This window comes from Anthonomus grandis, chromosome 8 (genome assembly GCF_022605725.1).
Source record: "Anthonomus grandis grandis chromosome 8, icAntGran1.3, whole genome shotgun sequence".
Lineage (NCBI taxonomy): Eukaryota > Metazoa > Arthropoda > Insecta > Coleoptera > Curculionidae > Anthonomus > Anthonomus grandis.
The window spans coordinates 34,371,453-34,394,903 of record NC_065553.1 but is presented as its reverse complement, the minus strand read 5'-3'; the positions used below and the strand labels follow the sequence as shown (position 1 = coordinate 34,394,903).

General features: G+C 32.0%; 2 protein-coding genes across 4 annotated transcripts in view; both read left to right on the top strand.

Annotated features, from left to right (window-relative positions):
• Positions 1 to 23,451, top strand: part of LOC126739056 (uncharacterized) — a 782,471-nt gene that overhangs the window by 559,490 nt on the left and 199,530 nt on the right. The gene's annotated exons all lie outside the window — the stretch shown is intronic.
• On the top strand, positions 21,883 to 22,858 carry LOC126739062 (uncharacterized). Its single transcript, XM_050444586.1, has 3 exons — positions 21,883 to 22,216; positions 22,473 to 22,653; positions 22,706 to 22,858. Exons 1-3 carry the CDS (start codon positions 22,034 to 22,036, stop codon positions 22,711 to 22,713), a joined length of 372 nt encoding a protein of 123 aa, XP_050300543.1. The 5' UTR covers positions 21,883 to 22,033; the 3' UTR covers positions 22,714 to 22,858.

The following is a 23,451-nucleotide window of genomic DNA, read 5'->3' as shown; positions in this document are numbered from 1 at the left end:
TCTTACTTCTGGTGGCTTTTTTATAGTTACCAATATACTTTCCGTACCATATTACTGAAAGCTACTTACCTTAAAAGTAGGCATAAAATTATCTCTACAAATTTTTGTAGCTCCAAATGACGTCATTTGAAAGCAATTATTATATTGCTGGATATTTTTTAATAAATGTTTTGAATCTGGGTGATTTCCGGAAACTAATGAATAGAGTGGGTCTGGAGGCGGTACCAATGGTGTCAATTTGACTTGACTACTTGCACAACACTATCCAAATGCTTCATTTTTAATGTTCATTGACTTGCAATGTGGACACACAACGTTCATTTGTCCAATAGCAACGATTTGCTGCGAAATATAATCAATTGCTGCATCGTAACTAAATGCAGCTCGATTTGGATTAAACCTGAACGGAACGTTTCTACGTTCTTGGTTATTCCTATTCCACCTATTCCTTTCAACTTCATCTCGCGTTGCTCGTTGGTTTGACTTGCCCGTATATGTTGTCGGCTTGCAGCATTTCGCGTTCTACGACTTAAGTTGGTTCGTCGAGTTATTGGCATTTTTGAGATTTAGATGTCAAATAAATAATCCCTAAAACATGTTTCTACATATAACTTATGCATACCACGTAGTCTATTAAAAGTCTAATACCTGATAAAATTTTTAATATTTTATGTCACCTACTGCCACCCTGTTTATAATTTGTCTTTTAATACTAAACAACCACTGTTGCACTCAACAGACTAAAAAGTTTCCCTAAGCTGCACTAAGAAGAAAACTCACTAAAACTTGCTAAACAAACTTGAAAATTACTCGCTAAACAAATACAGTTTTCTTTCGAATGACGCAAAGCATTAAAAGCAACTGTCAAACGCGAAAAACTGTCTTATTATGTTTCAGAATGCGCATGCTAAATAGAAATTGCTGAAAGCGCCATCTATTTTTTATTTCTTAAATTACTTTGACCGATACATTTCTTTAGACTGTCTTATTCTAATCGAAACAGATAGATGTCGCGCAAAGCATTTTTAATTTTTTTGCAAATTTCCAATTTCTGGTGCAATTTTCCTGATGGTTTATTCTATAATATCCTTCTACAAACTAAAATACATCTTAAGAAAAAAGAATTAATAAAATCGGTCCAAGTCATTTAATGACCAAGGAAAATATGGATTCATTTTTATATATTTAGATATAATACATATTTAAAAAAACTTAAAAAGTGTGTGCTTGTACAAAATGACATACATATACAAAAAACACAAAAAGTCTCACATACAGAAAATTTATAAATAAAATTTAAGCCTAAAATAAAAAAGCAAAAATAAAACAAAGTACGAGTAGAATTGTAAAACTAAAATAAAATAAATATAAATACGAAACAACAACTACACAAACAAGGGTAATAGGGATTAAACGGTAAAAGAAAGTATGTATGAATAAAACATCAAAATAACTAAAATTACTGTTTAAAAATGTATAAATAAAATGAAACAACTAAAATTAAGAATAAAATTGTAATGGTAATTACTGGCGCTTACTAATTTTTTTTTATCTTCTCTCGATCTTCTGGGTCATTTATAAAGTTTGTAGTTGGTTATCCAACCATTATCTCGGGCGCCACCGCCACCCTCAAGTTTAATGTGGATGAGGGACCTCGGCCTATCGGATAGCCTTTAGACAGTGGAGAAAGTAATCCAGGTCTTCTATGTGAGTAAAACAATAGGCAACATTGTAACAAACTCACATTTATTCATCCCAAAATCTAACATGTCATCTCTTTGCTAACACTTCTCAATAAGCCTTACATACGGCCAAATTCAATACGGTACGGTGCGGGAAGAGGAGGGGTGCAATGAAGAGAACCCATGACGGTAAGCAAAATGTGAAAGCGGTACGGTAATTTATGGCAGTGAATGAATGGATCAGATACAGCCTAGAGAAAATAAAGTATGAAACGGTCGGTATTAATCGGAATGGTAAGCGGTAAGTCACCCACAAGATAATTAAGCGGTCTAATATAAATGCGGTCACTCGTAACCTTGGCCAACTCTGTTTAAAATGTCGGTAGACGCGGTCTTACTTATGTAGGTAGAAGATGGCAAGGTTGTCAGGTTAGGAATAATGAGATAATATCCAATGCAGGGTGATACCTCGTAACGGTCCGACACGTAGTCCCCTAGCACTTTTAAAGGAATACACAGTGTTACCCCGTAACGGTCCGGCACGCAACCCTGTGTATCCTGTAGACACTAGGAATAGGAAAAAGGGATTTGCCTATCTTCTTACCTATTATCCTTACATGCTGACAACAGCGGCGGAGTGAAGAAGCTGGTGGCGGCGGAGCGATGTATTATACGCCAACGAATGCGAAATTATTTTCTTTAATAAAACTTAATATATTTAAATAGAATAAAAATGTGGTATTTAGTAAATAAATATACTTGTAGTAATATGGTGTAAAATTACGTAGAATAATGTTAAGTAATAAATATATGCATGAAATAAAGATTCTTTCGTATCCTGCCTATGCTCATCTTAAAAAGAAAAAAAATCAAAATATTATTGAATTACTTATTTTTTGACAATCTATTGATTTTCTTCTTTATACTGTTAGGCCCGCGATATTTTTTAAATAAAAAGAAATGTGTTAAGCTCCAAAATTTTAGAATATTACTAGCAAGAGGTATTTAGAATTAATTTAAAAAAATAAAAAGTAACTACCTTACTAGTGATTTGTTTGAATACTTTAATAAAAATCAATTGATTGTCAAAAAATAAGTAATTCAATAAGATTTTGATTTTTTTCTTTTTAAGATTAGCGTAGGCGGGATATGAAAAAATTCTTAAAACGGGGTTATATCTCGGAGTTCATAAATTTTAGACCCCCAGGTGATAGGGATGAATTTGTCACAAATGACCTCTAGAATCACTATGTTAAGAAATAGTTGTACTTTCCAATCACCCTGTATATATCGAAAACGTTTAAACATACATAAAATTTATTTATTATATTTCATTCTAAAATGTAATATTGATTAGTCCTCGTCACTGGTATTTTCTTCAGCATCGCTTTCATCGGATTCATCTTCACTGCTATCTTCCTCGCCAAGCTGGATAATTAGTGGTTCTACCTCTTCCATGTATTGATCAATTTCGTAGTATTTTTTTTCAATATTTACTACATGTTTACAGCATTCAGCCCAACGTGCAGGTGTGATAGAAGCAATGCCCAGTTGTACTTGTTCTATTAAATTTTTAATGGATATGTCGCCAGTAGTGTTGCGACTACGAACAAAATGTTTCAACTGGGCCCATATCAGTTCGATTGTGTTAAGATCGCACATATAAGGTGGTGTAAGCAACAGAGTATGTCCATATGAACGTAATACTCTATCTACTACGTAGTTTTTTTCATCCTCAGATGGTTTATGTTGTTGAATCAACTGGAACAACTTCTATTTGCGTTCAGCTGGGTTGTGAGATATTCCTAAAAGTAATTTATTATTGATACCCTAAAGATATTAAACAATAGTATTTTTAATTTTTTTTTTCTTTAAGTAAGTATAGAGAATGAAAAAAATTATGCATTTTGTGGCCAGTAGGTAACCTATTATTATCCTTTAAAAAATAATATTTAATATACCGCGAAGTTAATGTAGAAATAAATATATCTCTAAGGACCGATTTTTCAATCCAGGGTTATCCCTAACCCCAAAGTCAAACTTAGTATATTTTCTTCTTTGATGAGTCATAAAATGCAAAACTTTACCATATCAATTGTAGCTGTTCGCAGATATTTTTTCTTTTAATATAAATACAAATAATGCGTTTTTACTTACCATTTGCCGTCAACCAATCGATCATAGTTTTCTTGGTGCTTGATTTGGTCGGCACTTTATTCTCTTGCACGGAATGATATGGTGCATTATCAAAGATGACCACTGAATTAGCCGGAATATTGGGAATTAATTTTTCCTCCAGCCATTTTATAAAATTTTCGCGATTCATTTGTCCGTGATATTCCCCAGTTGCTTGACCAGCTTTGAATATCAAACTGGCATTGGGAATAAAGCCATTCTGACACCCCGCATGAACAATAACTAAACGACCTAAAAAAATGTATATAAAATATTATTGCAAGAAAAAAAATCTTTTTATACTAAGTTTTTTAGCTAAACACTATAATTATAACGAAATTTTAATGCTTACATTTAAACCCTCAATTTATTTAATTAACTACAAAAAATTCTTACCACTTGCTCTGATGTTACTAGTAATACCAAAAACATCAGTGCTTTGCCAACACTTTTGAAAAGTCAAATCGTTGTCGATCCAGGTTTCGTCTATATAAACTATACTTCTTCCTTCATTTCTATACTTCTGTATCGCGTTTATATATTTATACCGCCAATGAAGTATAGAGGGCCTTTCCATCAATATTTTCCTTTTGTTTTGACATTTCCTAAAATAAAACCCATTTGCTTTTAGTAAACATCTTAAAGTTTCCTTGGAATACGAAAAATCAATGGTCTCTCGCAACTTCTGTAGAAGTTTGGTCGTCGTTGGAACAATTTTTAATTCCTGGTAAAAGTTATTAATTGTGCGCCTTTTTATTGGAAAATCTTCAAAGTCATTCTTAACAGAAAAGCGAGATTTTTTGTTAGGCGGTGGCACAAGCACATCATTTAGCCTATTTCTATTTCTTTTCTCATCTTGTTTATAAATCTTCTGTATAGTGGACCTAGAGACGCCAGTGTACATGCAAACACGACCGAGTTTTCTCTTTAGAGGAATTTTAAATGCATTGTTTTGAGCTTCCTCATCGCAACCTCTATAAACATTTGCAACAATTTCCATTGATTGCCCGTTTAGATGTTTTCCTTTTAAAAACCTATTTCTTTCCATCATAAGGCCAAATATAGCTTTCCGTATACAAACCTACATACAAAAAACTTTGTTTACAAAATTGAATCGGCTATAAAAATTAAAAATATGAAGTTTTTTTTATGCTAGTATTTTTAGTTTACTTTTTATCTTTATCTTCTTTTTCAGTAAAGTCAAATCATACTTACTGTAAATATTATATTTAAAAACTCAAGAAGATTATGTCAATTGTCTATAAAGATAACAACACAAATTAAAACTAAATACTCAAAAACTTAAAGACAAAATTTTAAAAGAAATACAACAATAATAAATAATAGAAAGAACCACAAACGCCAACGTCCATATAATCCAGATATTAATGGAATCCTCCCTACGCCTATGCGTAAACTAAACTTGCAGAAAACCGAAATAAATAGAACACCTGCAGATACATTATTTATTCAAAAAACCCCATCGAAAACTCCACCGTTTATCGCCTGTTGACCAATCACGATGTGATATTTCCGTATTTAATACATAGTACGCTGGCAAAATGAGGCGTTGTTGCCGCCTCGTGAATAAATCTGAGTATTTATAAAAGGGACATAATTTGTTTTACAATATAAATGTATTATAAACTTAAATAGATACATTACTACAATTTTCGAAGATAAGAATATATGTATATTATGAGATATGAATATAGTATATATACAGGATATTTAATACTTAACCTTAGTGCAAAGAAATATTAACACATATAAAAGGATTTGGAGAGTGACAATCTGGCAATATCTCAAAGCCATTTAATTTTTTTGCCCGCATTCTTTTCGGGCGTAAATTCTCAGTTGCTGGACAATACGGTACTGTGGGGTTACCTCGGTCGGTTGCTGCGGTCGGTCTTCTCGGTCGGACTGCCACTCAACGGACTCAGCGGACTGCCTACTGCCGGTCAGTCATAGAGAAATGAATATTAAGAGTGTTCGAAAGGTAGCCTAACCTGATCATCAAGTTCTAAAACTTAACCTAACAAATTTAGTTCGGTTAGACCGCATCGAGGGCCAACTTCTGTCATAATTGTCATTAGATTATCGATTTTCTTTCGTTCCTTGCCACCACCCAACCCAACCCACCTTCGCATCATCGATCGTCGCGGCAGACGTTGCCATTGCTTATTCCTTTTTATTTTGGCGTCCATTGGGTGTGTCCTTTTATTTTTTTTCTTAACAAAAAATAGTTCAAAATGTAGTTTAAAGTGATTAAAGTGTAATTTCATTATATAGAAGCTTTTTTGTTGTTTTATTGTGTGATTTCAGATCCCTAGGATGGGGTAAGTGCAATTTTTTTTATCAAATAGTTGTCGCCATGTTGCAGGTCACCTTAAATTGTTGTTTACCATTTTAAAACTGCCCTAATAATGTTATCACCAGGAAAATTCATTTTTTAATGCAATGCTATTGAGAATTCATACAAAAATAAAATTTTCTTTAAATTTCCTGAAAGTGACATTATTAGGAGGTCCGAATGATTTAAAATACTTGGTTTAAGCCCAACCTCAACAAGGTGTTATTTATGTCAATACCATTTTGATGATATTTCATTTACTAGTACTATACATACTCATTTAAGGAAGTGTGCTTTCCCAATTGCTGGCCCAAGTATTATTCAAAATGCCCCAGTACTGGTTGAGGCACAAGTACCTTGGGAAGATACATTGACTTTATTACCTGCTATCATAATCCAGCAATCTCAATATAATGTTCAGAATAAACATAATTATGCTAGACCACTTTTTACTAGGTTTGACGAAAGGTATCATCAGTGCTTTGCTGCTAGGAATTACCAAAAGCACAATAAGTAAAACAACTTCCATTCTACCGGGTCACTACTCAAAGAGGTACCTCACCTCGATAAGGTGGGAGTAAGATCCAGGGATTCACCTTGAATATTTAAGAAAAAGGACCGATGACATCTAGACTTTAGGGTATACATCAGTGTTAACTAATTTTTAATATCATACTCTTCATAAAGAATATTTTAATTACAGGGTTAGTTTTTATATATTATCACTCCCCTAACATTTTTGGGTACCCTCTATACAAAAAAGTAGGTAGTAAACGTAAAATTTTTAGGGCCTATTTTTGAGAAATATAGTTCTTATGTCTATAAATAATTAATTTATAAATTTGATAAATTGTAATTTTTGTATCATATCCTCAAAATGTAGAAAAAGCAAAATACATACCATGGACAGTGTTGTGCTAAAACAGCACAAAAACAAATTGTATCAGGATACCTTTTAAGACAATAAATTATAAACTTACTTTACAATTGACTTTAGTTCTACCCCTACCCTCGTTAATTTGTTGATAACAGTGAAATTAACATTGTTTGTATCAAGCATTTAATTCTCAAAATAGGACTTAATATATTATACTTAAATCTCTAAAATATTGTCTTACATAATTGACCCATTAAATTTTTTTTTGATAGCGTATTGGGCTGTAAAATCTCTTTCACATTCTCTAAAATCAATAAAAAAGTGCATTATTAATAATTTATTTTTTTGAAGGGCCTTAATGCATTAACTTAACAGCTTAAAAGCAAATTTTATGAATTTAATGTCAAAAAACTAACGAATTCAATTAAAAAATGTAAAAAATAAACTTAAATTACATACATTATCACTCTTCGTCTCTTTAAAAATTAAATTAATACACTTGCACTATTTCATAATTTTTTAGAGTTTGTGATCGAGATTCACAGCCTTTACGCTGTTAAAATTGATTTAATGGGTCAATCATTTTAAATTTCGCGCCATTCCAAAATTTTGAATAGCCTGCCTGTTCATTTCTATGACGGATCGGTATTACAGTAGACTATTTTACCGACTGTGACAAATGTCAATTATTTTAGTTCGGTTAGACCGCAACCGTATGCTGCAATCGAGTTTAGGGTAAAGATGGTGCCTACTTGTCACTATAGGATTGAACCCTCTCATACTTTTAATTACTCTATGCGGTCAGTGCATCGCGTTATATAGAGCACGGACATGCGCGGTACTTAGTAAACGCGGTAACAGTAGTGGTGGTATGGACACGAACGGTGCTGAGGTTTTAAGGCGGTGATAAATTAATAATTAATGCGGTCGCGCGTTTATTAACAAAATAAAAACTTTCCTAACTTTACTGGGCAAATCTTAGTTGTCAATATGAATGTTGAAAATTATTAATTGAAGTTAGAAAAAGAACCGAGTAATTCTATAGATAAATAAGAGAATTACAGACAATTTAGTAACTTCATTACAAAATGTTAACATGTATAAATATAAAAATAAAATAAAACATTCACACACTGATAAATATTTTCTCAATAGCCTCCTAAACTGGTTTAAATTATCACAGATTTTGATTTCAGTTGGCAACTTATTAAATTCAATAAATCCCTTGTTGAGTACAGAATTTAACATCTGACTAGTATTGCATCTATCAAGGACAAAGTCTGTATTATTTCTGGTGTAGTAATTGTCTTCGAACACTCTTATTTTATCACAGATATATGTGGGTAGTAGACGTTGTTTTAATTTAAAAATAAATACATACACACTAAACATAACTTTAGACAAATACAGCAAATACATTGTTTAACCTACGGCACTAAACTTTTAACACCATGTGACTTTTTTATACGAGGTAAAGAACACCAAAAGAAACAATGTTGTATGGCTCAAACTTAATATCCAGAAGTGCATATTTTACTTCGGGGTAAACAACGCCAAGTCCACTTGGTGTTAGGTTAGGTTATATTTAGGCCCTGACCTGAACCGTTGATTGAAAAGGGAAAAGATGCACAAATACTGTATAAAATTTCGTGACCGCGGCAGCCAGCCGTTCTTGCTTTATCTAGCAATTTAGAAGCTAAGAGGTGGCGCCCCCATACGTAGGAATGATGAAACTCGCTTGGCAGCCTTGCTATTAAAAATTACCAGACATAATATCGCAGAGAAATGGGAGTTTTCGCATTGCGCTATTTCTGTTTGAGGACATATTCCATAGTATAAATTTGGGAGAAAATATTGAAAGGTTTAGTTTCATATTTTGTTTTTTTTTCTAATTTTTAAGTATAAAATCTAATAAGTAATATAAGTAATATAATTTTGCTTATTTTTAAAAGTACAGTATATTATAGAGTTTGCCTACATTTCGGCAGAACCAGAGGCTGTTATTTTTTATACAAGGTGCAAAAATATACATATGGTAAATTGTTTTAAGCTTTTGGGCCTACGGCTTATAAATAAAAAAAAAATACCTTGAAAAAAAATTAACCTTAAAAACATATACAGGGTGTTCCGTTCATCATGTTACAAACTTCTATGGCAGATAGAAAACGTCAAAAGAAAAACAAAAGTTCATATAAACATGGGTCCGGAAAAGCTTCCTCAGGGAGCTAGAGCTTTTTGAAAATAACCTTTAAAAACTAGTTTTTTTTTTAATAGCTCTGGAACTACTTTAGCTACGTTCTGACGTTCTACGTTATGATGTTCCTATGCTTTTTACATAAAAAAGGTGCTCTTAGTAAAAGTCGGTAAATGATAAATATCACCGTTTTTGTGAAAATTGACGAAAAGCAAGTTATGAGATACAAAAATGAATTATCTATTATTATTAATAAACAATTAAAAAAAAAATCTGGCGTAAATATAAAATAAATGTTTAAAAAAAGTTAAGGTAGCCACTTTACTAAATTGGTACTCAAATTAATTAACTGTCACTTTAATTACCTCGAGGCATAAAATGTTTAAATGATTTTAAGTGTACTAAAAAACCAACAAATTAACAATTTTAGAAACGTAAACAAATTTTATTAAAAATTGGTATTACAAAAATAAACTTAAAATATTAATTGCTCAAAATGCCGGCCGCCACGATCGATACATTTATTGTATCTACACACCATATTAAGGTTGACGTGGTTAAAAATATCAGGCGTGGTTTGGATTACTTTAGCAGCTGCGGAAATTCTGGCCACCAGGTCTTCTTCTGACTCGACTGGAGTTTCATATACGAGACTTTTCATATGCCCCCAAAGAAAAAAATCTAAGGGTGTCAAATCTAGTGAGCGCGCTGGCCAGGTGACAGGGCCTCCGCGGCCAATCCAGCACCTTCCAAAATTTTCATTTATAAACTCGCGGACAATAAGTGGAAAATAAGCTGGCGCTCCATCGTGTTGTAGCCATAAGTTCTGTCGTATATTTAGGGGCAGATCATCTAATAGTTCTGGCAGTACATTTCTTAAAAAAAATGAAATAAATATTTCCCGTTAAACGAGGAGGCAACATAATTGGACCAATTAAGCGTTCTCCAACAATGCCGGCCCACAAATGACCGAAAACTTATGTTGATAGCTGCTAAAATGAATACCATGGGTATTCATCATCCACCAAGGGTTTTCCTCACTTCACACATGATTATTCTTAGAATTAAAAATGCCTTCTTTTGTAAATAAAGCCTCGTCAGTAAAAAAGACATATTTTGGAAATTGAGGTTCTTCTGTACACCGGTCAAGAAACCACTGGCAAAAATTCACGCGGGGCCTAAAATCATTGGGTCCTAATGATTCCACCTTTTGCAGGTGGTAGGGCCGAAGAAGCTGGTCATTAACAACCTTCCATACCCTAACATGATTTACATGCATCGCATCAGCAACTGCTCGAGTATTTACTGATGGGTTATCGTCAAATCGCTGAAGCACTTTTTCCTCAAAATCCGGGATTCGGATGTTCCTTTGCGCGCCATTATCTTGGCGTTTTATTTTAACAGAGCCAGTCTCCCTGAGCCGTTGATTGACCCTTTCAAAAAGTGTGTGAGCTGGGATTCGCCTTTCGGGAAACCACTCTTCATGTAGTCCAGAAGCAGCTCTACCATTACATCGAACTTCCCCATAAATTAAAAGCATATCGGCTTATTCAGCAAAAGTGTAATCAATTACTTAACCGTAATAAAAAGGGAATTAATATCATGTAAAAAATACTGACAGTGACAAATTTAAAAAATACTGACAGTGGCAATGAATTAGCATTATTATTATTATTAAAATAATTAATTTAAGATACAGCATCTTAGTTTGGTTTTAGTCAATTTCCACAAAAACGGTGATATTTACCGACTTTTACTAAGAGCACCTTTTTTTATGTAAAAAGTATAGGAACATCATAATGTAATGTCCAAACCATGTTGGGGCAGAAATTAAAGTCTTAAAGAAATGGGTCCAAATTTACCAAATACTCCCCTGATTCTGAAGCTCCTGGTAAATATTTTTTTATTTAGTAGGTTCAAAAGAATAAACGTACTAACAATAATTTACCTTCCAAAATTGGTTGCGGTAGCTAAAGTAGTTCCAAAGCTATAAAAAAAAACTAGTTTTTAAAGGTTATTTTCAAAGAGCTCTAGCTCCCTGAGGAAGCTTTTCCGGACCCATGTTTATATGAACTTTTGTTTTTCTTTTGACGTTTTCTATCTGCCATAGAAGTTTGTAACATGATCAACGGAACACCCTGTATATGTTACTCACCTTTAGATTGACTTTTATGTTTTATGGGGTAAGTTTTTAGCTGAAAACTTTTAAATGTATTTTTTTTAAATCTAAAAATATCTATTGTAGATTTGATAAAGGTCAAGAATATGAAGATCGAAACGTTATTAAAATTATATGTTAAAGCAAGATAAATTTTATGTTAACAATTACCAATACCCAAGTAAAATAATTGATTTCAAAAATACATAAGCAGCATACATAACCCAAAAATAATCCAACCCTATATATCTAACCAAAGAAAATGGTAAAATTGGATTATTTTTGGGTTAATATTCTGGTTTGATAAATAGCATCATATTTCTTAAATTGCCCGGGCATTGGGCATTATGAATAATCGCCATGTAATTACATTGTTTATATTATACGAGCCCCGTCCCACTTCAGTTGGCCCAATTGAAAATTCTTAATAATTTCTGTTTAAACCCCAAAAAAAAAAGACAAATTTTATAGTGTTATATAGTTTTAAACAAATAATAAGCTTTACTTACTCTATAAACACAACAAAATGGGAAAGTAAACTAATTTATATTGAACATATATTTATTTTTTAAAACAGTCGCAATTCTTTGAGGCATGGGGTTTATTAAGTTTTGATACTACCCCTGATTAAAACTATCCCTTGCTAGTGGATTTCGGACCTAATGAATAGAACCCTTGTATATGCCTAAAGAGTTAAAATAAAATAAAAAATAGAAACAAGAAATTTATTTCTACTATTTAAAATATGATTCGAAAATTTATCAATCAATCAAAATCTAATTTTAGAGATAACACATAATGTTTATATGAGATACTTTTTGGTATTGTAATATTGTGGAATAAAGATTCGATAAAAGAATAATAAATTCATTTTTTACTAAGCGGGCCAACTGAAATAAGACGGGGCTCGCATATATTTTTAGCAGAAAATTTTACATAACGAAATAATCATAAATAAATGGTAGTAAAAGTATTTACATATAAAGATTATTTAAACAATCTTTATCAATATTTTTTATTTTATTTGTTTAAACATTGACTGAAAAGGCAAGATTTAATTTTCAATCATTGATAAGATACGATACGTATTTTGCTATGCGGCTTCTTAGAAGTTTGTTTTTCTCTCGTTTGCTGGTATTTTTCAGTTTCCCATTTAAAAAAACTAAAAGAATTTTCAAAAAACTAAGAGAATTGTTTTTTCTCTTCCTAGTATTAGTACATCCCCGATAAGCACACTCGTTAATTTTGCTTGAATTTGACATAATTCAAAACAATAATAATACAAAATAATACGCCAAACATGCAAGAACTCCCTTAGACGATGCTGGCGAGCTCCGCTAAACAATAATGAGACACAAACGGCAAAAAGATTTCCGCGCGCTGTAGGGAACTGCGTTTCCATCACATGTCTATCTCTGTCCTCGGTTATATCTGTCTCTTTTTATTCAGGTTAATGAATGTGCGAGGTACGCAACCCACCATTATTCGTTTTTGAGAGCTCTCTTGAGCTTGAACTCTTAAAGTAACTTGAGCGTGTGGCAAGAGGCTAAATGTCTAAATTAATTTATTAAGTTGCGAGAAATATAATAAGTTGTTGTGAGTTATGTGTGGTAGTTTCCATTGAACGGATTAATCCCAACATGCAGCGCGTCTTAAACTGGCGATCACATTATTAGATTAGACGTAGTAGGCCGTCGACAAGAACCCAGATGCCTACAGCGCGTTTGAGCGTGGCGCCATCTACCCGCCGCGCGCTTTTTGGGTCACGTTTTTGCCCGTAAATATGCGTATCTTCTAGCCTCTTCAATCAACGTCTGAACATAGAAAAATTGTATAAAAACTATTTGGAATGGTGTGAGGATAAAGGTCTTGAAAAGGGACTAGTTGCAAAGAAATAGGTCTACTACTATATGCGCTTAAACCTGAGGATATCGTAATATAAATAACCCAACACTTAAAGTTTTAACCGTTGACTTACAAAAGTGCCTACCGACGCCACTATTTACCTGTGGTTTTTACTATTTATGACGCAACGACGGGACAAGCTCCCAATATGATGTGGGATGAAAGCAAAGCTGGTCGAGGGGGAAATGAGATTGCATCAGCTTTGATTAAGTGGGTATCTTCTAATATTAAGGACAATAATATTGAAGAACTGACTATTTGGTCAGATAACTGTTACGGACAAAACAAAAATATGGCAATTATTGCTGCTCTGTTCTGGATTTTAGTCAAATATCCTCAACTCAAGGTTATAAATCAAAAATTTCTCTTAAAAGGCCATACACACATGGAAGCAGATACCGTCCATGCTTTGATTGAAAGAAAAAGGAAACACTTAACACGCTTAGAAATTATGACTCCTTGGGATTGGCAACAATTTATAAGGCAGGTTCATAGTAAGGAGTCCAAACATTACTCTGCCAGATAAACTTAATGTGCTTAGCGAGACAGGAAAACCAATCACCGAGCTGAAGTATCAAGACTTATTAGCACTACTGCCATATACAAGTTCCTATTGTCACGATTTTTATACAAACTTGAGACATGGCAGCAGTAATCATGATCACCGTGAGAGTGATGAATGTGACTAAGAAATACTTAATGTATTATTTTTTTATAACTAATAACTTAATAAAAAATAAGTTACAATTTAACAGCTTTTTTCTTTGCTAATTTGTGAATTTTATCACTTACTTTTCACAACATTCAACATTATGGTGTTAACTCCTTTCTTACTTTCATAATTTTTTTTTAGAGGCATATAAAACCATGTTCATCAAAATCCTATTAATAATGTTTTTTATGTAAATGTATGTAGTCAATAAAAACATCAATGATAATAAAAAAGAATATAATTAAAATATTAAGTGCTATTCTACCTCTAATAATGTATAATTTTTTTATTGTTTTGTTAATTACCACAACTTATAATATCGTGACATAGTGTTGTATACCTCCAGCCTACAGATATGTTCTCATGTTTTTCTTCTTTTTCTTACCTATTTCTTGTCTTCTCTTATTTTTCCCTATTTTCTTTGCTTTTTTAAGAATCTGCTTTTCAATTAAATAATACTTCTTCCCTAGTCTCTAACAGGCTCTCTTTTTTCTCTTTCCCTCTTTAAGTGATGCCTTATAGTCTTAATTAAGTTTCGATTAAAAAATTCTTCTTATTTCTCATTTTCTTCAGGTATAAAATACGAAAAAAATTGCATTCTTAACAGTTTTTCTTTGCTCTATTTTCTAATTTATTCTTCTATATTTACTTTATAACTAAAGCCGTATTTTAATTTCTGAAGGAGCGATCATAATTTATATCAAAGTATTATATTGTCAATGGCAAAACCGGAGTATATTTAAATAACAAAATCCCCAGAAGATTTATTGCGGGCGAGATTATGTAAATCTGGCAGAATTGACATTTTTCTAAAGCCCGGTACGTCGGTTTTCATTTGGCGATAGCTTATTTTATAAAAAAAGGGACGTTTATAAAAATATTGACAGGTTTTAGTATTAAAATAGAATTCTTAAGTATGCCCAAGATAAAACCTCTTTTTAGATAATTATAAAAACAAGAGAAATAAAGCATTTGATAACAATCATTTTTTATTACTTACTCAGAAATCATTTTTTAACATATACACTGGTGGCCAAAATTGGATTGACAAACAACATATTTATTCAGTCTCTGAGTTTTATGCGTTGGTTTTTGTTGATTTGACTTTCCTTACTATTACTTTTAAAAAATATTCACAATGCCACGTGGTATAACTTTATCGATCGATATTAAGATGCGAATAATCGACGATTACCGGAAAGGGGTTAAACAGGCGGATATTGCTTAAAAATGTTCTCTTTTGAGGGCAACAGTAAGTCAAATAATAAAAAAAAATAATCTCCGTGGAAGTATTGTTCCTCTAAAAAAAACTGGCCGACCAAAGAAGACCAATAGTCGTGTTGACAAATTAATTTTGAAAAAAGCAAAACTTGACCCATTCGCAACTTCAAAAGAAATCAAGCCGCATTTGGTAGAAGAAGGTGTGGGTTCAGTTAGTTGTCGTACCATTAGAAAGAGACTTTAATATAGTGATTTAAAAATAAGACGCCCTGCAAAGAAACCACTGCTTAGTTTAAAAAACGTACGGGCGCGATTAGCTTTGCTCGCGAACATAGTCACTGGACAGTCTCCGAATGGAAAAAGATTATTTTTAGTGATGAATCAAAGTTCAATTTGATTAATTCGGATGGCAAAAGATATGTTAGGCGTCCTGTGAACCAAAGGTATGATCCCAAATATACGGTGTCCACAGTCAGGCATGGAGGTGGTTCCGTGATGGTGTGGGGGTGTTTTTCGGGCTATGGGATGGGTCCACTACACTTGATAGAAAGCATGTTTGAATCGTTTCATGTATAAAGACATAATGCAGGATGTTATGGTATCTTACGCTGATAAGGTTATGCCATTCAACCGCTACTTTCAACATGATAACGATCCGAAACACGCAACCAAGGTCGTTAAGCAATGGTTGACCCAAGAAAAGATTAATGTTATCAAATGGCCGTCACAGTCACCGGACCTAAATCCGATCGAGAACAATGTAAAAATGTAAAAATTTCAAAAATAAACAAGAACTTTTTGAAGCTTTGAAGGCATTATGGATATCCATTGACACGTCCTATATTGAGAATTTAATTAGGTCAATGCCCAAAAGGTTGGTGGGAGTGAGAAGAAATAGAGGCTATGCAACGCATTATTGAATAAAACCCTTTGGATTTTCTATACTTATTTTTATTTTAGTAAGCTTTGAACTTGTCAAATTAATTTTTGCCACTTGAAAATTGTTTAGTTTTTAATTTTTTTTATAAATAAAATTGGGTATTAGGAGTAAATATTTTAAATATAATTAAACATTACAACTAGGCTCCGTTGTTTGTTAATAAGGTACTGTCCCACCCTTAGAACATTGAAAGGCTAGAAGTAGCATGCCGTGGAACTATGGGCAGGTTTGTTTGCAAGCAACATCTCTGATGCAATGATGCCAAATGCTTATAGAGAAATGGCAATAGTCACTTTATAATATCATAAAAATTTTTAGTTGTTTCCGAAGGCTCAAAACAATACTACTGCTCCCTATATTTTTTATTTAATAAAATATCAAGCATTTTTTTAAAATAATTTTGATAAGATACACTATATCGAAGTCAATATATGTACTTTAAATAAATGAAAATAAAGTACGAAGAAACGAGAAAACGGTAATGGCATCGCAACGCCGCTCGATCGCATTGTTGATGCCACGGATACGAGCACTCTCTACCAGTGACGTCGTCAACAAATATTTACCTACTAAATTTTAATTAATTATTATAGAGTTTGAGTATAAGTAATATTACCATTTATGAGCTATTTATGTGTTTTTTTAATGGACTTCGCTAGAGGAAGGTCCTAATAAAAGGCACCATTTTTGTCAAAGCATTTTTATGGAAATTAAATATTTTATTAATATAATATTATAGATTTCTTAATAAATCATGTTTTAAGACACAAATTTTTAACATTTCGCAAAATTTTATTGTTATTGTTATATTGTTATAGTGACAAAACTCAGTTTTACATCACTTATTTTATATCACATAATATATACTTCTATGGTGCTGACTTTTTCAAGGGGACAGTATTGCTTCAGCGGTAAGAGTTAAAACTACAAGGATGTTCAAATTGTGAAGGAGTTGCAGGTTTTTTATAGATTATAAGATTTTTATTATGAGTATTTAGCCTGTACAATAGTTTTGAGACATTTAATAGTGACCTATATAATACCTAATACCAATTGTTATATCATATTAATTTATACTAAAAAACAAGGATTACCTAAGAATAAAGACTCTGTACAATAGATTAGATAGTTTATTAGTAGTAATATACAAACAAGTACTTTTACAAGTCAAATAAAATATGTAGTATGTTGGGCTTTCTGGAAAATCATATTATTATTTCTTGAGTATTTTCATAATTGAATTAGATGTCTCAAATTCAATTTCTTTGGCGCAAATTTATTTGTTGCAATCTTCGAATTTTAATTTTTTGTTCTTTATTTTTTCCATAATTTGGTGACAAGTGATTTAGCTTTTGAAACAGTGGAATCATCAGTGCTTAGGTCCTCAGGATATCATTTTGATTTTACCCTAGAATAATATACATGAAAATATAGTATTACCAAAATTAAAAAGAAAAAATTAAAAAAATGTATTATGATAATCCAATTTATTCCAATAATTGCATTTTAATTAAACAAATATAACACAATAAAATACTATATCACTTTTAAATAAGATATATAGAATAGGATGATACATAGCATAAAACTAGTAGTCTATTTTGAGTGTATTTCTACCTTTTTCTTGGCAGAGTCTGGGAATGTGTAGCAGTTAAACAAAAACGGCTTGGATGAGAAATAGTAATTGTTGACCTAGACCCCACGGTAACTATTAATCTCAGATGTAGTTATTGTTGATGATGAATGATCAGATCTGTAATTATACAAAATTTGGTGTATCAAGAATATTAATCTATTTTAATTATCCATACTTGTCTATATTAGATTCACTGTTTGTACTATACCATTTTGGAAGCTAAAGAATTTTTTGCACTCTTCAGGAAAACTACCCCTGCAGCTTTGAAGGTAAATCACTTGGTAAATTAACTGAATTATCGGCTGCTGTGTTTTTAACCAATGCATCAGAAATCCTAGTAAAAAAATAGTTTTACACACTTACCTAATTTAATAAGTGTTAGATATAACTAAAGCTTATATGAGTAACACTAATACTTTTTGTAGCGATTTTTTTATGCTAAAAAAATATATTTAAAAAAAATTACCTTTGAGGTAGAGCTGATTTTTTTAATAAAATCTGGCTACTGATAATATTATTTTCCTTATATAAGAAATCACTTCTAAGGATGTGATTTGAACAAATATGTTCTTTTTAATTGTGTTGATTTCCAATAATGAAATCCATTGTTCCCTTTGGGCATATATTAGGATTAGGCAATCTATAATAAGTATTTGATATTTAATCAAAAAGCAAAAAAAAATACAGTAATAAATTAATATATGGTTCCAATTACTATATATATTATTGTAAGTTGCAATATGGTAAAACAGAAAAAAAAATATCGACCAAATTTTAAGGAAAGGCAAAATTAACTTTATACATAGATATCAATATATAAATAAATTTCAAAATTCTTTAGGCAATAAAAAATTAGTAATTTCATCTATCTACCTAATGTCTATATTAAAAAAACATAACTATATATAGATAGGTACATGGATATTATGCCTTCTTCCTCTCAAAACAACAAAAAAAAAGATAAAATCCTGTAATAAAACCAGGGACAAAATTCTAGTTTTATATTTTTTATAGCCTATTGATAGATGAATATGTTCAAAAAAATATTTAGATTTAAAAATATAAATATTTTGGTATTTTACGCATACTTTCGCATTCAAGTTTTTATTAGGTTTATATTTATAAGATCCCCTATTCTAAGTTTATGATTATGGTAACCCTATGATGTGATGTTATGAAAGTATCGGTACTTACTTGTGAAAAGATCGCCTTGAATCACCTTTTATCATGATGCGGCACAAACGACACAAGTTTTTGCCATCCTAGCAAATTAAAAAAACACTAAAATGTGGCATTTTTCCTTTTTAAACCAAAAATGAAATAAAATACACGAATCCCGAAAATAAACAAAAAGCCGTTTGACAGATGACACTACGCGTATGGCTCAGGCGCTAAAAGCTCCGGTGTTGTCGCTTCAAATTTTTTAGAAGCAGTTTTAGGGATAAGAATGTTAATAATTTTGTTTTTTTTTTGCTTAAGAATATTATATTTATTCTTAAAATAGGTTAATTGTGGTATTTATACTTTTTATTTTAAATCTTGCTATAAAATACAACACAAATAATTTAAATTAACGTTATAATGGTTGTTAAAATATAGCTAAAAATTTCCTCCGGTGGAAATTTGCGAACAGAGAATCGGCAAATATGTTTGTAAACAGAACACCCCTCTTGCCCCTGTGCACATGTTGGACTCAAACAAAGTTGTTGTTTACTAATTCTAGCCTTTCAATGTTCTAAGGTCCCACCTAATTTATAATTTCCTAAACCGTGATATAAACAAATTTGAAAAATAAGTAGTTGATAATCTACTTTTGGCCACCAGTGTACATTATAAAATGTACTTTCTAGCTTTATAGCATCGATTTTAACTTTACTACACTCGCTTCGTTTACATATTATGTAAAAATATGCCATATTTTTCCTTGCGATTGGACCGGAGTTGTATATTCCCGTTATTTCTTAGTTTCGAGGTCGTTGGGCCTTTGGAGACCAGCCAATATTCCCTTTGAGAGTTAAAAAGTCCCGCAGGATAGTTTTTTGGAGTTACGAGAAGTTTATGTTGGGAATATTTTATAATTATGAATTTTCAAACTGCGGTAGTACATATTTTTGATTATAATTAAGTATAGTTTTTTATATAATATAATGGCTAAAAAGCATAACTTTCTGCACATGTATAAATTTATCGAATATCATAAAATTTGATTTAAATTTTAATCCGCCATTTGAATTTAATTTTTAATTTAAATCCACCATTTTCTGCACATATTTTTGTAATGGTAAATTTTACCATTAAATACTAAAAGTTAAACCCTCTAATTTATTATAAAGTTTCAAAGTTCCCAAACGAAATCGTGTAATGCGAGAAAGAAACAATTTTCTTTTACTCCTGGCCCGTTTGTGCTCTGCAAGGACACTAATTCCAGCATTATTTTAGGTTAGGCTTAATTAGTTCTTTGTTGGAAACACCGCAGGATTTTGGGATTTATTTTAACTACCTAAAAAGGAACTAGTTTCGGGTTAAATAAAAACGAGAATAGGATATTTATTTCCTTGTATGTTAAAGCAAAACAGAAATAGAATATACGTTATGATCAATCAAGGTTGTGATATACTATTATTTATAGTCGAAGTCAGTTATAATAGTCAGTGACTCATCGTTAGAATTAAATAACTCGAAAGCAAAAGCTTGTTAAAAAAACAATTTATTAAACTTATACGAGTACAAGAATGACTTATACTAAAAAGACTACGAACTATACGAGAATCTATTAGCAAGTGAGTTTGAAAAGGGCTTACAATTACTTAAGTATAATTATAAAGTAAACAAATAAACAGTCATTATCATAATCTTAAGGGCTAAGGGTTACAATTTAGATAAGTGGCTATGAGTCATATAACTCCTCCCTCCTTAAGTTCAGAAAATGCAGGCTCGCCAATTTTCTGAGTGCTCGTGGGTCAACTTTGTAGGCTTTGGGCAACTAGCTTCTAAGTTTCCAAATGATTGCTATCAGGATTAGGATAATTTCTATTGGAACTGTTATAAGGTACCTTCCATATTGAGGGCTAGAGTCCTTTGGGAATGTACCGGCCATTTTCAGATTGTTTAAGGCAGCTTGAGCGTTTTTGATTTCTTCTAGGTTGACTTTTTGAACTACAAGTTGTGGGCTTTTGTCACTTGGTTTTGCAGTTAAGTCCAAGTCTGGAATTTCGAGGACATATTGAAGGTCGGTTTTTCCTTCTTTTTCGTAGATCCTTCCATTGATTTCTACTGAGCAATTTGATAGTTTTACTAGGCTGGGCTTCTCTAACTGGACTAGAAAGTTTGGACGACAGTTCGTTTTTGCGGTAGTTTTTCGTGCTGGGATTATGAGGAGTTCCTCTCCATGTAGCTTCTCTATCGTAGTTTCTGTGAAGTGAATACTGGTAGTTGGACATTTATTGTTATTGCTGAGCAGAAGTTTTCGAATACAAGTTTCTTCGTTTGACAACATCTTTTGGTTGCAGATATATACATCTTCAATTTCTGGACAGGGCGTCGTTGTTGACCATTGGGTTTCATCGTTCAGCAATACAAAGGGTTTAGGAAGTATGATTGTTTGGTTAAGAATGGGTATGGGATATATTTTATACAAAGTAAATTGAATTAGGTCTAAAATTGGTATGTATATCGAGAATAAAATTATTTCATTCTTTATTATTACTTGAGTACTAAATAGATTATAGTAATTGATTAGTTCTTTAAGGTTTACAATTTTTTGTTTGCCATATATCTTTTGTAATGATGTTATTAACTCATTTAGTTGATAAGCATTTAAAATAGAGTTATGCATAATATTTACTTTTGCGAAGGAGATTGCATTCTCAATATTATCAATTAGTTGTTTGATGTTATTTATTTCTGTTAAGATACTATCTGTCGAGTGCGGCCCTGCAGCCGGACTCCGTGTCGTATGGAATTCCACTGATTGATTGGATTCCACATGACCGGCACTCTATGCGAAAAAATAGTCGCCAGAACGCAACTCGTTTAATCGCTTCAAGGCGAGATGTCCGGACGTGTGGTTTTCAATACATTTGTTTACGTTTTATTTGACAGCTGATTTTTTTGCCTTTGTGAAGTTCATGAATTTTGTTTTTTTGGTGTTTAACATTGATTTATCAATTAAGTACTTATTATGAGGGTTCGTGCCGAACATTGGCAGATATTGCTAGAACTCTGTGAGGCAAATCCAGAGTTAATAACAAACAAATTTAATGGCCCTGATGGCAAAACAAAGGGGCATGCTCTCTGGCAAAATGTTGCCCATAAATTAAATAGTCTTGGATTTGGTGAAAAAACCAAGGATGAATGGAGAAGGGTGAGTATTATTAAAGTAAAGAAAAGTAATATAATCATTATTATACCTACTTAGTTTTTTATATGAAATTAATAAATAGGTATAGGTACTTACCACTTACCTTCTTACCTATACCCACATTAGTTCCCATTTCCTTTCTAGACATAATAATAATATGTGGATGTAGGTATGAGTAGTGCTTATCTTTTTTGTACTAATATTATTAAGTACCTATTATACATAATATAAAAATCGGATGCATGACTTTTGGTTTTAGGTATTAACTGATTGGAAGTGCAAAACCAAAGCAAAAGCAGCCAAAATAAAACTAGAAATTAATAGAACAGGTGGTGGTGCTGCTAATTATATTCCATTATCAGAAATAGAAAACAGGTTGCTTGCCCTCATGGGCTCCAAAGCTATAGAGGGGGATGTAAATATTGTGGAACTTGGCTTTGGTAATGTAAGTGTATGTATATTACAACAGTGCAATATAGAGGAATATTTTAGTTTTTTAGAGTTGTGTGGTTTGGTATTTTGAAGAAGGTACTATGGTGAATCATTGATTGAATTATTACACTAAGTATTTTAAATGTATTATGTATAAATCTTACAAAATGCTCTAGAATAATTTAATTTTTGCTTATTTTTAGGAAACAAATATTTGTGGAATTGAGGCTAACCATTCATTGGACCACCCTTACACTAAAAATTGCCTCTGGCTTAAATATTGATTAGATAATTAATTATCTTAGTTTAAATATTATGACTTGCAAAAAGCGGGCGACATGAATCACGAGGCTTGGCCCCCCATAGATATCTAATGGCCCCTTTCTGGAGTACAAACACTGAACTAAAAAGTGAATTTGAACATGAATCCCAAAAGCAAATTCCATATCGAAGGTGCGACTCGATAATCGCGAAGTATGCAGATCTGGCGATGGAGAAATTAAGACTGGTGGCAATAACCCTTAGGGCGTAGCAGCCTGATGAGACTTTTCTACATACATTCACAATATGGTCTTCAAATTTAAGGAACTTGTCTATGGAAAGACCCAAAAACTTACTGAACGGTGGCATATTGATGGCTTCATTATTTAAACATATATCATTTGTATTACATTTAAGGATATTTGTTTTGGAAACATTAAAGGTCAAAAAATTTGCATCACACCAGTCTTTTATTTTTAACAAATCTGCACGTATATTGGCCTCCATTTGAGAAACATCAGAGTCGTGCCAGAGGATGGTGGTAT